General features: G+C 41.6%; 1 protein-coding gene across 1 annotated transcript; it reads right to left on the reverse strand.

Moving 5' to 3' along the window:
* Window positions 1-718: 718 nt before the first annotated feature.
* LOC121874596 (hematopoietic prostaglandin D synthase-like) lies at window positions 719-21,748 on the reverse strand. The gene is made up of 5 exons (XM_042378819.1): window positions 21,646-21,748; window positions 14,538-14,677; window positions 5,890-6,082; window positions 3,266-3,386; window positions 719-2,397 (listed from the first exon to the last, which is right to left on the reverse strand). The coding sequence occupies exons 2-5, from the start codon at window positions 14,668-14,670 to the stop codon at window positions 2,209-2,211; spliced, it is 636 nt and encodes a 211-aa protein (XP_042234753.1). The 5' UTR covers window positions 14,671-14,677; window positions 21,646-21,748; the 3' UTR covers window positions 719-2,208.
* Between the last annotated feature and the right edge of the window lie 145 nt (window positions 21,749-21,893).

Consider the following 21,893-nt stretch of genomic DNA (forward strand, 5'->3'; position numbering starts at 1 on the left):
TTAATTTTACTACAGCTACAACCAAGGTCTTATTTTCTTCAGTTTTATATGTAGAACCAGTCAGTCACTGGTTTTGTAATCAATGAAAACAATGCTGTGTCATTTCCTCGTGTGTTTTAATATTCTACGTATTATTAATGAATTCTAGTGCTCATTTTGCACACATAAACATTAATTCAATAAAAAAGACATTCAGTAATAAACAACAATGAATCTTTTGTACATAAGAGAAATGACGCTGTTTACACGATTATGCACGTCGTCTGCACGTTGGCTGGCCGTTCAAACCCGTCGAAATTCAAGTTTCCGCCGTCAAAATTTTTATTTATTTATTTTTTTGTGTGTTCCAATAAAATACGTTAAGAATTAAAAACTCGCGAAATTTGAGAAGCTACTATACGACATTTAACCCTTCAATATGTCTTCAAAGAGACCATGACGCAGAGAAAGTGGTGCTAGTGCTTCCAGGCATAAGCACAAGTCACTATCTATCCAGGAAAAGGGTGAATTTCCATGGTCCGGCACCGGTCAGGTCCTGAGGTTGCCGGACTAGAGAGGTACAACCTGTACTGTACTGTACTAGGTGCAAACTGCATCATGTGCTCATTTATTTAAGCCTAATTTACACTACATCACCATGTAACTTTCCTCTTCATATTTTTAATGAATCTAATACACTGTCTATACAGTACTACCGTACGGTATATGATACACAGTATTATGGAGCTAAATAATGCTTTATGTTAAATGAAAATTATTCACCAAATGACATTTTATGTTAAGATTGTTACTCTGACATTGTCAATGAATGTGAATCAAACGGCAGTAAACCATTAATGTACATGGTGGTGACATTCCTGAAAATTACTGGAAAAGAAATCTGTTAAAAAAAAAAATGCTTTGGGCTTATGGGATCATGGGGGTTGGAGGCTAGGCATTCATTAGTTCCTCCTGACTGACTACAGCGAAAGTAGATCTTATCATCAGGTGACCAGGATAGATGTTATCCACTGTAGATGAATGTCCTCATTAGACCACTTATTTTTTTAAGATGCATTTCTTTGTGCTTTCATTGCATTTAAATGAAAAAACCTTCCACTGATATCAAATTTGGCATCAAAAAATAAGGAAGTTAATAACACCTTGTATAAAAGGTTTTTGATGGCAGATGCAGTTTCACTGTACATAGTTATGAAACAATTATGAAACCTAAAAATATTTTGTAGTGACCAAGCTTTGGACTTATCTTTTCCCTTTAGTGCTTGGGGTTCAAGGTTCTGTAAATAAGCATTGGTTCCACTATAAAATCACCCAAGGTGTTCCCCCAGGGAAAAAGAGTCGGTGTGTGTGTGTTTAGCGACCTTTAAACCCTGTAGGACATTTCTCTGGCATTCTCATCCCAAATAAATTAGTTCCTTATACATATAAACTTGCTCTGGTTTATAATATGTATCTCAGATGAGTTTGGCAGCTCTGGGGATACTTGTGTGCTACATTATACTCATGAACTTTTCTTTAAATTTTTCAAACAATTCTTTGCTCGCAGCAAAAGGTGTTTCCTCACTCCTTTCACTTGTAATTGTACTGCAGTCTCTTACTTCGAGTGATCATTCAATTTCTTTTCTTCTCTATGTATTAGTACTGTAGCCAGCCACTGGCACTCTCTTGTGTTTGATCCTCTATCATAGATTAAAGTCTCCCCATCTTGTGCAGAATACTGTAGTAGTGACCAGAAAATGAAAATATAGCTCCTTGAGGTGCAATGACAGAAACACTTGCTCCTGTTCTGCTGCCATCATTACTTAAGGCTCAAAGTTATGGCCTCTAATTTGGAACCTTCACCCTTACCAAGTCTGACCCAAATCTCAATTTCTGAACTAAAGGTAACACTTTCTTTGCACTTGGCTTATTACTCTTTTTGCTACCTTTACTCTCCTTCCTCTTTAAACTCTGGTGAACACATACATTATTTAAAGCAAGTGGTGCACATGACTCACAGATCAATAGCAAAACAGAAATAAGAGCACCATGGTGCATGGATGTTAGGGTGTCGGCATCTTTAGTGCCACGAAGAAGGTAGGGATTGAACATTGTAGGCCCATTAACCTCCAGGCTTAATCATGTATCTAAAAAGGTGGTCACAATTAACTGACTGTATTTAAGCAAAACCACTCTAATTGAGGGTTTACTGCCGACTTATTTATTAGACTAAAGAAAGTTTTGAGGATCCTCAAGTGAGCTCCAGTGAGGTCTTATCTTCAGCCAGGCCTTAATGACTGGGAGGGCCATGACACATTCCATCAAGGCCTGGGTCTTGGAGACTCCCTCCAGTATCTCTGGGAAATAAGCAGAGTAGCTCTCCAGGTACGCGGCCAAAAACACATCTACCCACGTCATCTGTGTAAGATTATCCAGGTTATTATAAATGTCTGTCTCCCTAACTATCAACTTTTATTTATACACATTGTTTTGATAAAGTGTTTTTTTAACTATAGAAATTACCTAAAGTGGTACAGTATTTATGCTGTTATACAGTTTATTAACTCTGTGTATGGGGGTCTCTGTTGAATAAAATTGTCTGGAGTTAGAAAGTGGCATCCCCATAGTGAAGGGGCCAGAAGGATTAAATCTATCCAGATGCCAATGGTAACTACATGAAAACAAACCTGAAGTGTAGCAGTAGTGAGATGGGAGAGGATTTACCACCACACATTATAAGGGTATTATTATCCAGTGTGACCCTACTAAACATGGCAGGTTTTCACTGGGTACTCCAGTTTCCTCCTGTATTAACACTGGACAATATAGGTCATTACAAAGAACAGACCAATTGCTCAAACAGCTCATTTGCTAATAAGTGGTGAAATGTAAACTAAAATGCCAGTGATCTTTGATGGTATTTGTGTATTGATTAATGATCACTAATTGAAGTTATTACTCAATCTAGCTTTAATATACAGGGTATGCAGAACACAAGCAATAGTAAAGGAGATGATATTTGTGGTTGAAACATTGGGAAAGGAAAGACTGGAGGGTTGGGATGATGGGCAGGTGAGATTGAAGTAATGTGGTAAGGTGTATTATATAAATTACTTACAGTATACTGTATTGCTGTATTCTTTGGGAAAACTCTTACATTTAATAATGAATATTAAAAATATAACAACCAGTGTATATGAACATAAAATTGAAACCAAACTTCCCTATTTTGTTTAATAAGTAATACACATCAACAAATGTAAAAAAAAATCATACAACTACATACATCATGGGAGAGGACCCAGCCTTGATCTGTAATACGGCTTTCCAGGATAAGGACAATCTCTAGCAGCCGTTTTCTGGCCTTCTCCAATGAATTATTCTTCAGTGTCTCATCTTGCTTTATCCTAGAGGAGCAAACATAATGATCTTAGTCTGCTGGAGAGTAGTGTGACAATGAGCTCTGTTAACTCCAGACTTGACCAACAGTGGAACAAGTTCATGTACATTCAAGACCCTGTATATGCCCAGTCTCAGTAGTTTCCAACAATGTAAAACAGACAACTGACCAGTAGTGAGCAGACAAGACAAAAAGGATTAAGGTAAGTAAATAAGTAGAGTAGCCATTTCATTTTTCTCACTGTATCAGTATTCAACAGACTTTATCAATAGTAGCCTTTCACTTATTAGTCAATAGGGATGTACAATGAAAGACAAAAGTCGTGTTGTGAAATTTGGTGAAAACATATGCCGAATGGCTAAACTTTTGATGCGCTCTGCCTTGTTGTAGGGGGCTCTCATAATGTTTCACTAGTTATATTTAATCTTCGGACTAAATCGCGACATGACTTATGTCTTTGATTGTACAAAGTAGTGTTATAAGCCCAAGTAGCTAACAGGCCAATCAGTGGCAAAGAGGATAAAGTAAAGATGGACAATGAAATGCAGTCATGGACACATATAATCTAAACTTTCTGTATTTGTCTTCACCTGTGGCACTTCATATTATTATTTTATTTACATATTTATTTTTTTTTTTTACAGTCTTGCCTCCACTCTCACAAAAAGAAGTGATCTTCAATCAAGGATAACAACAAAAGTGAGGGGTCAAGATGGCAATTTTTCAGGTTTGTCTTTTGACTATTCTTATACCTTTCCCGTTGCCCGTCTGCATTGCAGTTACCATTCTTTAGGTACCTTAGCAGTAGAGTACCTGCTTTAGCAGCCTACTGTCGTCCTTGCAGGTTACATTGCCAGTCCAATGTATTTATTCGTGGATAATGTCAGCCTCAGTGCTTCTGCAGTTGGTGTAAGTGAGAATACGGCAATTGACCTCTTCTCTTCCCAGTAGACTCGGAGGATGAAACCTAGTCTATGCTGGTGAAAGTCTCAGATGCAAAGAGGTGTCTCCTGTTTGTGACTTATGTCTTGTTGACATACAGCAGAATAGGGATTGATATACAGCGACCCCTCGTTTAACGAACGCCTCGGTTAACGAAATTTCGGTTAACGAACTGCCTTCCATAAGGATCTTCAATTCGGTTAACGAACAAAAATTCGGTTAACGAATTTCTTACGAACCGACCTCAACATGTTTTCGCTTGCACTGACCGGGCAACCAGCTTTAGTATCAGTCCGCCAATACATTAATCGGTTCTAGGGCTTAAATTCCTTACTATTTTAGTAAATATCAAGAAGTTTATACTATTCAATAATTTTAAAAGTTTAATATTCATTTTTTTAGTCATTTTAACGATTATTGAACATAATTGAAGGTAAAGTGACTAGTTTAATGCGCGGCATCCAGCCTCTTAACACAGCAAACAGGCGTTAGTCTCTCTCTGTTTTCACTGGAGGTAACATCTTGCTTGAGACTCTCTTCAACTAAACACTTTTTTTCTGTGTTTCCAAGCAAATTATTGGTCATTTTGAAATATATTTTACATATTGACAATATATAATGCAGTGCAGTGTTGATTTAAAGAAAATAATCTTGAATTACACCAAGAGAGCTAAAATTTTATGGGTGAAATGGCGCCATGGGGTGACTTCTCTTCCACCCCAATTCTAAATCCCATCATCATCATCATCATCATCATCATCATCATAATCATCATCATCATCATCATCATCATCATCATCATCATCATCATCATCATCATCATCATCCAGGAGCCTTCTACAAACACACCTCAAAGAAAGTGAACTTTTCTACCATTTTTGTTGAATTTAGGAAATTTTCGGTGAGCTGGAACCAATTACCCAAAAACCCATTGAAACAATGGTTTCGGTTAACGAACTTTTCGGTTAACGAACGACCTTCTGGAACGGATTGAGTTCGTTAACCGAGGGGTCACTGTATACTGTACTTACATCTTTGTAGATAATTTCAGCTCCTTACAACAGAAGACACAGGCATGAGACGTACATCTGATTCAATGTTGGATCTCTTCATTGATGTCTGCGGTGGTGGACAGGTGGGAGCTAAGGTACTGGAAATGGTTTACACTGGAGAGGGTAGTACCTTTACCCTGAATATATGGTGGAGGCATGGGTAAGCCAGTGGCAGTCTGAAACAGAATCTGTGTCTTGCATACATTCACCTCAAGAATGAAGTGTGCATATGCATCTGCATAGGTGTTCAGGATCCTATGTTGGGTCCCTTCATCTGTTATTGGATGTCCACCCTGCAGGCTAGATTGCCACTGGCATGGTTAAGGAAGGGAGCCAAGAAAATCAAAAAGAGGGTTGGTGCCACGATACATCCTTGTTATAATCTTTTTTGTATGGGGAAGAACTCAGATTGGGTGACAATTATGTAGGAAATGGCCACTCATGCTATTGTGGAGCAGCCTCACACACAAACACAGTAGTAGTGCTATTCAATGCTATGAAAGTCACAAAACTAACCTGGCAGTGAAGGCAAGGGAGAAGTCGAACGAAACATCATGGAAGGCCTCGACCACCTCCTGCTGGCGGGTTGCATTCCAGAGGTCGGTGGAGGCCAGGTGGTGCTTCTCGCCCAGGTAGCGGCAGATGGTGGTGGTTTGGTGCAGCTGTACCCCATCAACCATCAATACCGGCGTCTGCCCCCACTCAAATTCTAATGAGGGGAGACACATCATGTTGATATACATATGAGAGAAAAGTAGAGTTGATGTTAGCACTATAGTGCATTACTGTATTTCATCAACTACAATAAGGTGTTATAACACCTTCACTACAGGGAAGTCGCTTTTAACGTTTTATCAGGCTAACGCCAAATGATTTTATTTAGCTCAGAGGGCAACCCGTACACAAGGGCTTCGTAAACTATCCATTAGACACATGCCAAGATTAGTAATTACATTCGTCCATTAACAATTAGTAATTATAAGATAAAATATGAAAATGGTAAAAAAATTTTACTACTTTTTATCATGGTAAAACATATATGTATCCATATCTGGCATTAATATATATATTTTTTTAATCTGATATGAGCAGCAAAAAATATGAAGAAAAATGAAAATTATGTACATGTATTATGGATTCCTTGTTTTATATTACAAAAATTAGCCCAAACTATATGAAACAGGCAAACTTTTCTGAAAAAAAAAAATTATACGGCATTAGAAACAAAATCAATAATTATATAGCTAAAACATATTTTTGTACACTAAACGTTTTGTAAAATGTTCTAAAAATATTTTGTAATATCCTTCGATATCAGGTAAAGCAAACTGAACAGTACAATCAATAAGTTTATTTTGACACATTTAAAAGAATATTGGAAGGTAACACATGGAAGAAAAATAAAATGACCAGATTTCAATGTAGTGTATGCTATAATGGCCCTGCACTGCCAACTCGTAAACAATGTCAGAAAACATGAAAGGCTGAAAATTAAACTGGAAGGGTACAGAATTTGAGGAATTGTCCTAGCGTGGATAGAAGACTCTACATGACCGCAAGCAGTGTGTGGTGGTTAATGGCACGAAATCATCATCTGTACCTGTCACAAGCAGGGTACCGCTTGGGCCCGCTTTTGTTTGTTTGTTTCATAAATTACCTGCCTGACGCAGTACACTCCTTCGTACAAATGTTTGTGGATGACGCCAAGTTATTTCGGGAGGAGGCGAGCACCGTGTAAACAATGACATTTCTAACCACACCCTGCAAAATACAGTGTACTTAGCAAATGCTGCAGCTTCTGAGAATGGGGGGGCGGGGTACTACTAAGAGCAGAGACGTTACCGAGAACAAATTCTGGCTTGACTGTCATGTACACTAATACTAACACGTTTCTCGATAAGAGAGAGGAGTTTGAAACACTACTAAGAGTACACCAACCAGATATTGTAGGAGTTGTAGAACTGTCGTATAAGAACAGGAGAATCGACCCAGAGGAATGTGAGTTCAGTATTGCTGGATATGACTCATTTACGAACCTTTCTCTAGAAACTTGCAAGAGGGGTGTGGTTATCTATGCTAGGCATGACCTTAGAGCCAGCCAGGTGAGGGTACAGGGAGAGGATGTTTTTGAAGAGTCCAAGTGGTGTAAAATTAAATTAAAGGGAGTGGACTTACTTATCGTCGGGTGTATCTACAGATCCTCAAACTGTGGCCCACTAAATCAAAGGAACTTAAGAACCTTATTAAACAATGCAGCAATGCTCAACCCGAGCCACCTCCTTATCATGGGGGACTTTAAATATGGCGACATCGACTGGAGAAACGAGTCCACCCCAATTGACTTGAATAACCCTGCTACTCTTTTTGTAGAAACTCTGAGAGATAATTTTCTGTTCCAACATGTTAGAGACCCGACACATTACAGAGGGGAGCAAACACCCAAGCCACTTGACCTCATCATAACAAACGAGGAGGGTATGGTGGCCAAACTGGAACACCTTGCCCCAGTTGGCACCAGTCACCATATAGTGTTATCATTCAGATTTAACTGTTACCTAGTTCAGGATAAGGCCAGGCCAAAATGCAAATATTACAAGGGAAATTACAATGGGATGAGAGAAAAGATGAGTGGTATCAACTGGCCTGACTCATTAAGGTACAAGAACGCAGACACTACGCTGAATATCATAACTAGTAAAGTGACCCATTTGATCGATAAATATATACCCAAGACCAAACCCAGTGCTTCTAGGAATACGAGGGGATCCCTACATATGAACCATGTGGCGGTCGACAGAATTAAGAAGAAAACCCAGAAATTCAAGACGTTGGTTGGGTCAAACGATGAGCAAGACAGGAGGATGTATGCAAGAGCCAGAAACCAAGCAAAGATAGAGTGTAGAAGGGCCGAAAAGGAGTTCCAGAGGCTGGTTGCAAGCGAGGTCAAGTCAAACCCAAAGGTGTTTTACCACTATGCAAAGTCGAAATTGAAAACGCGAGTAGGAGTATCAGACCTAAGGCTTGAGGATGGTAGTTACGCAGATTCTGACCAGGATAAAGCTGAGGCATTGAACAGCTTCTTTTCCTCAGTGTTCACAAGAGAGGATGCAACTAACTTTCCTGTGTATGAGGACAGACGGTTCGACACAGCACTGACCCACATTGTGTTCACAGAAGAGGGTATTAAAAATAAACTGTCAAAGCTAAAGGTCCATAAGAGTCCCAGTCCTGACATGGTGCATCCTAGAGTGCTAAAAGAGTTGAGCAACGAGCTTACCGAGCCCCTGAAGATCCTGTTTTGTAAATGCCTGGATGAACGAAAGGTCCCCAGTGAATGAAAAGTGGCTTATGTGAGTCCTATCTTCAAGAAGGGTGATCGTCACTCCACAAACAACTATAGACCGGTGAGCCTGACCAGCATAATATGTAAAGTACTTGAGAGTATTATCAGAGATGCCGCTAAGGAACATCTAATACGAAACAACCTTGTAAAGGATTGCCAACACGGTTTTATGCTGGGGCGCTCCTGCTTAACACAATTGCTCAAGGTATTGGATATTTGGACCCATATTCTGGAACGGGGTGGTAATATCGACAATATTTACCTAGATTTTGCCAAGGCTTTCAATAGTGTACCCCACGAAAGGCTGAAAATCAAACTGGAAGGGTACGGAATTCGGGGAAATGTCCTTGCGTGGATAGAAGACTTTCTACTTGACCGCAAGCAGTGTGTGGTGAGTAATGGCACGAAATCATCATCCATACCTGTCACAAGCGGGGTACCACAGGGCAGTGTATTGGGCCCGCTGTTGTTTGTTTGTTTCATAAATGACATGCCTGACGTTGTACACTCCTCCATACAAATGTTTGCCGATGACTCCAAGTTATTTCGAGAAATCAAGAACTAAGCAGACTGTGAAGAGCTGCAGAAGGACCTCTGTGGGCTCCAAGAATGGTCGAAGAAATGGCTGCTGAGATTCAATGTCACGAAGTGTAAGAGGATGCACCTGGGGCGTACCAACGGGATGAAGAAACTGCACTATTTGAGACTGTAATGTGTGTATGTTGACAATGAGCTGAAAATCTCGGGCCATTGCGAGAAGGTAAATCAGGCAAATAAATTATTGGGTCTTATAAGAAGGTCGTTCAGATATCTAGACGGTCCGTCCCTCGTAACGATCTTCAAGAGTGAAGTGCTTCCCCATCTGGAGTACTGTCACCCCGTCTGGTCCCCGAGATATGATAGGTATACTGCCAGATTGGGGGTCACTAATACTAAGGGTAAATACTTAACTCTAATCTTAATTTCTAAGGGTCGCTGCCACCAGACCCCCTCTGGACAGCATGTAGCTCATTAGGTAGCGTGCAGAGTGGACTAGGCATTGGGTTAGGTTTTCCATTGACCAGATCGATAAGGGGAAAGAAGGGTGAAACCATAACATGTCTTAATTAATTTATTCCTTATAAAGCATACTGGTAAAAAACATACACATGAATTGGTCTTCCTCGGAAGAACAACGAAAATGTTGGTTACCCAGATGGGCCCCAGACTCTTACATTAATGGCGTGTCATCCACATACTTATTGCGTAACAATCTGTGACCACCTTACCTCGGTCATTCCTTCTTACACTATCCCTTAACACATCAGACTGCTCCACCTGTATGGAATATAGCACCGTCGGTTATCATACATAGTAGCACCATCTCAACACACATGTTACACTCCACCCCTGCAGGTATGGGACTCCTTGTAACTTTTAGGTATACACAACAGGCACCTCGTTCGCACACCGCCCTCGGTGGGTAAAGACGAGGGCTTCACCTAGAGACATACCAGCACTATTTCTACGCCTGGTATTATAAGTCGCTCCAAGTGACGACTGCAGAGTTTCTCACGGTCTCCTTATTTGTTACTACTCATTTGGAGTGGTGTGCTGGAAATCCACAGGTTCACAGTGGATTGGCATAGCTGGGAGTAGCCACCACCTGTTGGGACGCTCATAGAGATAATGGCTGCCGGGCAGCAAGGCACTCCGACCGCATGGAACCTGAGGTGACGGTAGAACGGAGGGTACTGAGAAATAATGCCTGACGGGCGGTTATCACACCCCCTAACACGTTACTATTACACTTATATATCAGGCAAAGCTTTAAACTGTAATAACTTCTATATAAACCTTAATTATAGGGCGGGATATAGCCCGATAGGACACTGACCTGAGGTGACGGTAGAACGGAGGGTACTGAAGGCAGTGCCCCGCCGCTCCTCACCGCGTAGGCCTACAGTTTCCAATCTTTAATTTTTACTTTTATTTCTTACGGTTCTCACCTGAACACTTTTCGGTATATTGTCACTCATGTCGTATAAACACATATTTTAATACTAAATTACACACTAAGGTAAGGTCTTGGTTTGCTAGTTCGTGGGTAAATTCATTGGGTTATAATATCAACGAGGCACACCCGAGGCGGGTACATGACGCGCCTTAAAACAAAGGCTGAATGTTCATGGTGAGGGTGTATCAACTTCACTTAAAACTGTAATGAGGGATCCTCCTCTCAACATTGCACTATTTGAACACAGACATAAGATTCTCTGATCACTGTACCTGTCGTGGGTATATGTCACATGAGGATATGAGGTGTATTAAGTTCATACCGACGCATACAAGATATTTCCTTTCAAGTATAGTTTCTGGGTCACTTCCAACACCTCACATAGTTCTGATACATTTATCCTTTTTCCAGATCATTGTTCTCATGTACGTATTTTCATATGATATCTGTGGAAGTTATGTTCGCTACACGCTCACAGACGTAAATAGTATGACCTTCAAACCCTGATCCACACTTAGTCCTACAGTACACTAGTCCGGCTCAACTGGACTTTAACATTTATCTTATGGATACCCTGAGTTTTCCTTAATGCTATGAATACATACAATTAATATGATATAACTGTACCTGGGTACAATACAACACATGGTCTAGTAACATTGAGTTGGTGAGTTGTCCTTTATCAATGTTTCCCGTTTTCTGAGGTTCTACAAGCGCGGTGGATTTGAATGTTATATAGCGTAATATGAATTAAATGGGGGTTTTAGGAATGACAATGATGTGCGCAGTACATAGGGACTGTCAGTTGGTTGAAAATGTTCAAAGGAGGGCCACCAGACTGGTGCCTGCCCTTCGGCACCTCAGGTACCCTGAGAGATTGGAGCACCTGAACTTGCCTAGCTTATACTACAGACGGGCAAGGGGCGACCTACTTGAGGTGTATAAGCATCTCGAGGGGCACTACTCAGTCTAGTGTCCTTACTTGGAGCTGGCAGACGCTCGCCTCACAAGGGGTCACAGCTCAAGATTGAAGAAGCCGCGTTCAGAAAACTGTGAGGGCAAACTTTTTCGGAGTGAGAGTTGTGAACTCTTGGAACAATCTACCAGAAAGTGTTGTGACAGCACCGAGTGTGAGCTCTTTCAAGACAAGACTTGACCAACACTGGAGCGGGTTCAGGCACATTCAGGAGCCGGTGCATGCCCAGTACTTGCCAACAGTGCGTAAGAGATGTGACCGATCGGCCAAGCGGCTAATGAGCCTATCTTTTGGTGAAGAGGATAAAAGAAAAGGAAAAGTAATCAATGACGTGACCGATCGCCCAAGTGGCTAACAAGCCGATCAGTGGTGAAAAGGATAAAAGTATATAGGACTAACCCGCGGGGAAAATTTATTGAAAACAATTATAAAAATGCCGGATTTTCATCCTTATATTATAGTGGACACTGTTGTAGTGTACTGCGCACATCATTGTCATCCCTAAAAACTCTTTAATTCATATTACGCTACATGACATTCAAATCCACTGCGCTTGTAGAATCTCAGAAAACAGGAAACGTTGATAAAGGATAACTCACCTACTGACTGTTGATGTTAGTTCTATACGAATTGTACCCTGGTACGGTCATATAATATTAAGTGTATGTACTCATAACATTGAGAAGAACTCAAGGTATCTATAGGATGATTGGGAAGGTCCAATTGATACGGGCTCGTAATTCTATTTACGTCTGTGAACGATTAGTGAACATAGCTACCGCAGGTATCAGATGATAATATAAACGAACAATACAATGATCAGAGAATCTTATGAATGTGTTCAATGATTGCAATGTGTGAGGGGAGGATCTCTAAATGAGATTGAAGGGAAGTGGACCTACCCATGCCATGAAAATACGATACTTGCCTTTGTTCGATGTGATGTCCATTCCGCTCCGGACTACAGTTTTGAGTTAATGATATCGCCCAATTAATTTCCCCGAGAACGGTCAAACCAGATCCTTACTTTAGTATGTAATTTAGGAGTAAGATATGAATTAATAAGGCACAAGGTCACAATAATTAGGAAAGTGTTCATGTGAGAACCATAAGAAATCAAAGTGAAAAGTAAAGATTGGAAACTGTAGGCCTGGTTCAGTGAGAGGCGTGGGACATTGCCCTCAGTGATGCCCGCCCTCTCACCAACACAGGTCAGTGCCCTTCATCGTGCTTTATTCAGCCCTAAAAAGACTTATCTAGCAGTTTTTACATCTGAAAACCTTGCCTGATGTTATAAAGTGAAGTCATAGTGTACTAGTGTGTGGTGATGAAAGCCCCTCAGGCATTATTCTCAGTGATGCCCGCCCTCTCACCAACACAGGTACCACGCGTTCAGAGCGTCAGCCAGGACCACCACCTTGAGGGATGCACCATGTGGGGTGCGTCTGCTCACAGTGGTAATGCACCTCCACTGTGAATCTGTAGATACCCTACATATCACCACCCAGGATAGGAGAAAATCACTGTATACTTGAGAAATTTCGCGGTTGCTACGTGGAGCGACTTCCTAATACCAGGCGTGGAACCAATACTGGTATGAGTACCTGGGAAGTATCCCATCTGCTCATCAAGAGAAATGTACTGAAAATAATAGTTGTTCTTCTGATGAAAGCCAACTCATTTTGTAATGTAACAGGTGATGTTATACTCTAACAGGTGGTGCAGTTTGATGTGTTTGGTGTTATAGTGAGAAGGAATGACCGAGGTAAGGAGGTCAGTGATTGTTATGAGGAATGAGTATGTTAATGATGTGCAATTAATGTAAGATGTAACAAAAATCATAGTTGTTCTTCTGAGGAAGGCCAACTCTTCTTGTATTTTGATGGGATGCACTATGTTTTACAAGGAATAAAATAGTTAAGACATGCTTGATGTTCCACCCTTCTTCCCACTTTCGATTTGGTCAATGAAAAACACCAACCCAATGCCTAGCTTACTCTGCCTGCTACCTAATGAGCTACATACTGTCCAGGGAGGGGTCTGGTAGCAGCGACCTTAAGATTAAGAGTAGAGTTAAGTTATCCCCTTAGAATTAGTGACCCCAGAATCTGGCAGTACAGTATAGTAGTTTGTGGAAATATGTTAAAAAAACTAATATTTTTAAAATAAACGCTACTTAACATTTGTGGCTATGAAAAACAGACCTAACCAACCAAATCAAACAAATCTACCTAAACCTAACTTCCCAAGTTCCCCGGCATATTAAACAGAAAGAACTTATGATATTGTGAAATTTGAGGCTTTTCTGGACGTGAGATGACATGGCCTCATCGGCGCTATGCAGCCCGGCGGGTTAGTCCTATATATTAACCGAGATATTTAAAATTTTGGGTGATTTACCGTACATACTCTTTCGAAAAGCTGTAGTCACCGCGTGTCGTCTGTTGTAACAGTACTCTCACGTCCACCTAAAGAGTAAAATTACACCATGATGCTTCAACGAAGTTGCTTTCATTGATACCTGGTAACAAAATAAGTACTTTTTGTTTAATATGACCGGGGGTCCGGGAGCCCTGCAGCTAAATAAGGTTACTTTGGTGACTAGGTCAGGTTCTGTTAGGTTCATTATTATTCATTTGCGACGTAAGTGTATAGAATGAATGTTACTCATAATGATGAGATATGTCTTTTGCATGTATTAAAAAAAATCGCTAAGAGTCCACTTGTAAAAACTTACTGCTATGATTTCGGACTGCATTAGATAAATTATATTAAAAAAAGTGGTTGCAACCTTTAGGTCCTTATTACCATCACCACCACCAGTACACCGCACCAAAAACTAGTCTCACCATTCTTCCTGGACAGCCATTGGGTGAGGACGTCAATCCTCTCCTCGGTGAAGGACACATCTAGGGCCTTCAGAACCCACCTGACGGGCTCCCCGCGGCCCCGTAGATTCATATAGGCCAAGTGGTAGGTCATCTTGCACCTGCGAGAGGAAAACAAGTAGTAATTATTAAAGTGAATGTCAGCTGATGATGTTTACCTGCTGGGGCTTAGATTATCACTTACCGTATGTTACTTAACGTGAGTAACGCTCTATCCCAACTTGAAAATGTTTTCATTCACCTCTCAGGATGTTTGAATTATTTCTAATTTATAATTATTTTGTTAATTTATTTTTTCGTAATATGTAGCACATAGTTAAACATCTATGTCAAGTCCTTAATCAGCTGTTTGTTAAGCATGCTTGTTCTCTCTTAGCTGGAGAATTTGCCCACTATGACAAGCTGACGGCATAAATGGCATTAAAGTAATATCATGGTTGTATTTATAATGTCATGTGTAAATATACTAGTCATCAACAATAAGAAGTTATGAGACAATGATGATGCAAATGCATCACGATGCTTCAGCTCCTTTAAGAGCGTATTATATACTACACTACACTATTGTAGTATTAATACTACAGTACTACTGTGGCCATCAACAATTATACAATTGAGTTTCAACTAATGTTGTGTTATTGTGCTTCAACAGCTAGGGTTTTTAAACGCCTGTGCTAAGCTATAAATTACACCTGTCATTATTTTATTCCACATAGGAGCTGTAGTTAAACATGTCATCTTGTTATGCCCCTTGATTGTCTAGTCCTTTCTCTGAGGGAAAAATCTCTGGGGAATCGACTACCTATTTATAAATACAGTATTACCCCGCCTAACGCGGTTTCACTTAACGCGTTTTATCATATACGCGGTGCCTCGCCAGAGCTGAACTTTCACTTAACACGGATTTTTTCCACATATACACGGTGAGTGTCCGGCTCGAGACGCTATTTTTAGATTTGCCCCACCCGCCACCCTGCCTGACTGCCTGTTATAGCTCATAAAATTCATACAAATTACCCGGCCAGAATATAATTTACATTGCTGGAATTCTTATAATTTGGTGATCATTTTGAATATAAACATCATATATTTTGCATTAGACATACAAATTTTAGATAAAAATTTTTCTCAGAGTAACTATGTTATCTTTTGTGCAAAATATATGACATTTATATTCAAAATATTCATGGTCTTACAAGGAATCCAGCAATGTCAATTATATTATCCTAACTTTAGTTTGAGGTATTATTTATTAAAATTTAGTGGTTATCCCACACATCTCCTTGGGACGGTTGGTGGGGGGTGGGGGGGAGGGAGGGACCGACCGACCATCTGTTACCCCGTGAAGAATTATTTTTTTTTTTTATTAACTGAAGATATTTGTTTTAGCTCATAAAATTCATACAAATTACCCGGTCTGAATATAATTTACATTGCTGGAATTCTTATAATTTGATGATCATTTTGAATATAAACATCATATATTTTGCATTAGACATACAAATTTTAGATAAAAATTTTTCTCAAATTAACTATGTTATCTTTTGTGCAAAATATATGACATTTATATTCAAAATATTCCTGGTCTTACAAGGAATCCAGCAATGTCAATTATATTATCCTAACTTTAATCTGAGGTATTATTTAATACTAAATGTTAAACACCCTGGAAGGGAGGATTGGTGGGGGGTGGGGGGGAGGGTTGGGACTGACCGTACGGTTGGAAGAGGGGGGGAGGCAAGGTGGGGTACTTTGATTGACAGATAGTGTCGTGAAGATTATTTTTTTTTTTATTAACTGAAGATATTTGTTTTAGCTCATAAAATTCATACAAATTACCCGGTCAGAATATAATTTACATTGCTGGAATTCTTATAATTTGGTGATCATTTTGAATATAAACATCATATATTTTGCATTAAACATACAAATTTTAGATAAAAATTTTTCTCTAGGTAACTATGTTATCTTTTGTGCAAAATATATGACATTTATATTCAAAATATTCCTGGTCTTACAAGGAATCCAGCAATGTCAATTGTATTATCCTAACTTTAGTTTGAGGTATTATTTATTAAAATTTAGTGGTTTTCCCCCAAAAATTTCTCTGAGAGGGAAGAGCCGGCAGTGTAGTGTGAGAGGGGGAGGGAGTTGAGTCCATTATTTGAATGGACATTAACTTGGCAACTGTATTTATCTATTTCTCTTAAGTATTAATTGTGTGCATGTACCATCATAAAATTAAGATGTTATTTTTACTACAACATAGGTATGTGCCTTCAAAAAGTGGAGTTTGGGGGTCGGGCCGGTTTCTATTGGAATTAATCCCATATGTTCTGTTGTTCACTTAACGCGGATTTCACTTAACGCGGGACCCTCTGGGTTCAATTGACCGCGTTAAGTGGGGTACATCTGTAGTTGAAAAAAAATTCTACCAAGTTGATGTAGGAAAATTGTACAATGATAATTGACTTCGTGGCTGAACTGTATCTATCAGTTTTCTGGGTAAGAGAGAGTCAGATACGTGGCTGTATTTATCCGTTTCTTGTGTAAGAGGGAGTCAGATAAAATAATTTTTACTTAAGACAAAATTTAGAGTAAGATTATATTGTAGTGGATTTCTCCCCTACAAACGCTGTTTGTCGCTGAGTAGCCGACCCCACCAATTCCCCAGTGTATGCCTCGTGGTCTAGGTCAACCAGCGCCGCCATACATCACGGAGCGGGGGTCAACTACTAAGCCACGCCTACCCCCTGCTATTTAAGACCTGACCTCGTGGTGACCTGTCTCTTTCTACCTACACCAACCAGCCAGCAACACCTTCTCCTTCTCCGCCTGCCTGGCGGTCCTCGCTCCCGCCGGCGAGCATGGCGACCCACCAGCTGTCCTCCTCTGAGCACCCTCACCAACCAGCTCTCTCTACATCACGCTTGTAACCCTGCTGCCCTCCCAGCACCAAGCTGCATTGTACATCCAATACAACATGTATATAGAAAGCACATCGTGAGTTTCCTTTCTCCATCCCATCCTGAGTGAGATCCAAATATCGCATACCCCACAAATGGTGACCCCCGGAGATTCTCACTCACACAGGATGGAGGAGAAACTGATCACGCTCCCAGTCTTCAAGCAACATGGAAGACTGGCTTATCCACACAGAAGCAGCTCTCATCAGCTCTACAGCTACTGTCTCTACACCGCAGGTTAGACACCCTAGAGCAGCTCTGCTACTCTAAGCAGACAGTCGCTTCTCTTCCGACCCCAGCACACCCGTCCTGCCTCAGACGCCGACCCCGGCCCAGCAGTAACCCCTGCCGCCCCTGATGCGGCCCCTGCTCCTGACGCGGACCAACACACCCGTCCTGCTTCAGACGCCAACCCCGGCCCAGCAGTACCCCCTGCCGCTTCTCCTGACGCGGCCCCTGTTCCTGAGTGCGGACCCACACACCCCTCTTTTCTCCCTCAGGTACTCCCTGCTAATGTCCTGCACCCTGCTGCTGTCGTGGACCCAGCTGCTGTCACGAGCCCTCATCCGCTTCTGCTGACGCAGCCCCTGCTCCTGACCCAGGCCCACACACCCCAGCAGGCGCATCTGACGACTCTGTACCTGCCGTGAGGGAAGAACAAAATTCATCGCCTCCACACACCTTTTTTCTTCCTCTTTACTCTCACAGATATTGTGTATCTAGACAGTTGTGTCCAGCGACCGGCTCATCCACGCCATCGCTGTTGTCTCACATGAGGCATGCACCGCCCGTTCTGCCTCACATGTGCTATGCAACCCTGCAGACAACAAGTCTCCTACACCGCCTGGAGGGAAGGGGGAGAATTGTAGTGGATTTCTCCCCTACAAACGCTGTTTGTCGCTGAGTAGCCGACCTCACCAATTCCCCAGTGTATGCCTCGTGGTCTAGGTCAACCAGCGCCGCCATACATCACGGAGCGGGGGTCAACTACTAAGCCACGCCTACCCCCTGCTATTTAAGACCTGACCTCGTGGTGACCTGTCTCTTTCTACCTACGCCAACCAGCCAGCAACACCTCCTCCTCCTCCGCCTGCCTGGCGGTCCTCGCTCCCACCGGCGAGCATGGCGACCCACCAGCTGTCCTCCTTTGAGCACCAACCAGCTCTCTCTACATCACGCTTGTAACCATGCTGCCCTCCCAGCACCAAGCTGCATTGTACATCCAATGCAACATGTATATAGAGAACACATCGTGAGTTTCCTTTATCCATCCCATCCTGAGTGAGATCCAAATATCCCATACCCCACAATATCACAGCGTGAGGTGTGCTCAAGTCAAAGATAATTCCTATAGATGCCCGAGTCTTGGTCTCAGAGAAAGCACAGTGCATTAAATTTTAATTTCCACAGCTGACAGAAGTTGCCTGGCAAGGTCCTTTCTTCCCCCGAGCTCGTCACTGGTACCCGCTGGTGGCAGCTGTCAATGCTACGTGTCACACAGGAAAAACTACACACTGCGCATAAACATAATATGAGTCAGGTCATGTACAGGTGTAGTGGTTCAGTGTGTAGCGCTAGGGGGCGTTGGCATGCTGGCAAGGATTGTGTGATTGACGATGATAAGAGATAAAGGATGCTGTTGAGTTTGACAAAGTCGAGAGCTGATCCTGGTATAGCCCTGGCTGCGAGACCAAAGTCGATGAGGTTATTGCAGATCATAAAGGAAAGATAAATTTAGAGACGAGAATCGAGGAAACTGGATCCTGGCAGCACGTAGTGAAGTAAGAATAAGTGTACAGTATGTAGAGAGAATACCCTGTACAATTCATCTCTCTATAGCAAAGTGTGGTAGGTCCCTTATAATGGCACGTACCAGGACTGTCACTTGGCGGTGGAGGGATGTTGGGGTGCGGGCTTCTCGGGGAGTCCCCACATTCACCTGCCCTGTGTGTTATCACATTCCCCGTAAACCGTGACGTCAAATTGTCTCAGATTCTTCAGAGGAGAATTGTGCGCCAAGTGACGTTAATATCTCAGTATAATTTCAACATTTTGTTAGCCAGCTTAGTATGGTGCCTCTCGATAGTCACATAAACCTTTGAAAGCCTAAGTATGGTTCTGTAGGGGTGGCAGTGTGGGGTTTCGTGATGTTGGTTCACACTCAGGATGGGTTGGAGAAAGGAATCTCACAATGCGTTTTCTGTATATATATATTGTATTGGATGTACAATGTAGCTTGGTGCTGGGAAGTGGCAGCATGGTTACAAGCGTGTAGAAGAGAGAGCTGGTTGGGGAGCGTGCTCAGAGGAGGTGGTGCTTGCTGATGGCTGTAGGTAGAAGAATGGCAAGTCCCGGCGAGGTGAGGTCTTATATAGCGGAGTTAGGCGTGGCTTGATAGTTGACCTCCGCTATGTTAGGCGGCGCTGGTTGCCGACCTTAGACCACGAGGCATAGGCTGGGGAATTCGAAGAGGGGTCGGCTAGTCAGCGACAAACGGCAGTTGTAGGGGATATATCCACTACAATAGGACCTTGAACCTGTCAGTTTTTTGTAGTGTTTCTGTCAAGTCAGAACTGTGTGCATGTTCTTGTTGAGGAGATCCAATAGTAGTAGTCGTGTGGAGGATATCAGAGACTACCAGATGTATGATGGTGTGTTCAAGACTGTAATTACATTACGCTCTCTCACTCACACGTAGTAACCCATACTCACTATCTCACACTCACGGCTTCTCTGATATTTTTCTCTGCATAGAAGAGAAGAGGCTGGCAAGAGGGATAGAGAAATAAAGAGAGTAAAGGAAAATATAGAGTAATGAAGAGACACTGAGTGAGAGGGAGAAAGAGATTGACTATACAGAGAGGCATAAGGAGAGAGGGAGAATAAATAAATATATAAAGAGGGAAAGAGAGATGGGAGATATTGCGAGTACCTTGATCCACATCAATGACAAGCTTTACTGTAGTCAGCAACCTCTTAATTATCGATCGCTCAGTGACGTGTTTCCTGATCACTGAATCCGGGATGAAATAGCAAGTGTCAGCGGTAATCAGCACTCCACCGAGCCTGCCTCTCTCTTTCTCTCTCTCTCTCTCTCTCTCTCTCTGCATCAACTACAAAATATGGAATCTGATTTTAAGCGCCTGAATAATACTCTCAACACATGATAATTTAAATACCACACCTGCACTTTATCCGAAATTTATCTTGTAGAGTGAAATCTCTCTTTAACGGACTATATAGATATGAAATTTCGTTATATCAAGGGTCCGTTAGAGGCGGAACACCCTACCTAACATTATATGGAGAGATAAGTCCGTTATATCGAGGGTCCATTAGACGTTAACTCCCATTTAACGGAATATATGGAGACATCCGTTATATGGAGGTTTCACTGCACTTGTATACTGTATTGCTGTAATAATAACCACTAATGTACAGTCGTGGACAATATTCCCTGAACACTTGGCAATATATTATTAAGTTAGAACCACAAAATGAGAGAAAAAAAATCTGAATTTGTTTTTAATTTCCAATCCTCCTCACCTAATGGTCAAGTACAGTACTGTATTTACTGTACTATCAAGTGTCCGGGAAATTGTGTCCGCAACTGTATCTGTACTTTAACCCGACTGTGAACTGTACCTGTATTTGTTTATCTTTGTACTCCATTATTCTTCCCTGTAATTCTTTTTATGTTATGTATGGCACAGCTGTACCTTTTGTATATACTGTATTTACTGTATTATTCTTTTTTATCCCTGTCTTTGTATATATGTTTGTTATTGTATTTACTGTATCCTGTATATCACTGTATCCCTCTATCGCTGTAACCCTGTATCACTGTAACCCCCTATCACTGTATTTCTCTATCACTATCCCCCAATCACTGTATCCCTGTATCCCCGTATCACTGTAACCCTCTCACCGTATCCTCGTATCACTGTAACCATCTCACTGTATCCCCTATCACTGTATCCCTGTAACCCCGTATCCCCATATCACTGTAACCCAGTATCACTGTAACCCTCTCACTGTATTCCCGTATCTTTCTCACTGTACAGTATCGCTGTATCTTTAACGAACTTTAAAAATTAACTGACACTTATTCTCAATCGAGGACGAACAGACGGGTAGCCTATCCGGTGACTCGACAGATAACGGTGAAGAGGGACGGGAGGTGATGTTGACACTGACAGTACCGTCGCGGAGAAGATACTGAGCAGTGAGCAACTGATGGAGTTCGTCAGACCGTCAGAGGGTTGCCAAGGTTTACTTCTTAATATTAGGGCAAATAGTCTCTACGTATTTCTTACAATTTCGTCATGAGTTCGAGTAATGGCCCGAGAAA

Source organism: Homarus americanus, unplaced genomic scaffold (genome assembly GCF_018991925.1).
Source record: "Homarus americanus isolate GMGI-L3 unplaced genomic scaffold, GMGI_Hamer_2.0 scaffold34360, whole genome shotgun sequence".
Classification (NCBI taxonomy): domain Eukaryota; kingdom Metazoa; phylum Arthropoda; class Malacostraca; order Decapoda; family Nephropidae; genus Homarus; species Homarus americanus.

Coding starts and splice junctions, on each gene's coding strand:
- LOC121874596 (XM_042378819.1), bottom strand. CDS start 14,670: ATGACCTACCACTTGGCCTATATGAATCTACGGGGCCGCGGGGAGCCC. Junction 3,387..5,889: donor TCCCTTGCCTTCACTGCCAG/GTTAGTTTTGTG, acceptor TTGCTCCTCTAG/GATAAAGCAAGATGAGACAC. Junction 2,398..3,265: donor GCTGGGTCCTCTCCCATGAT/GTATGTAGTTGT, acceptor AATCTTACACAG/ATGACGTGGGTAGATGTGTT.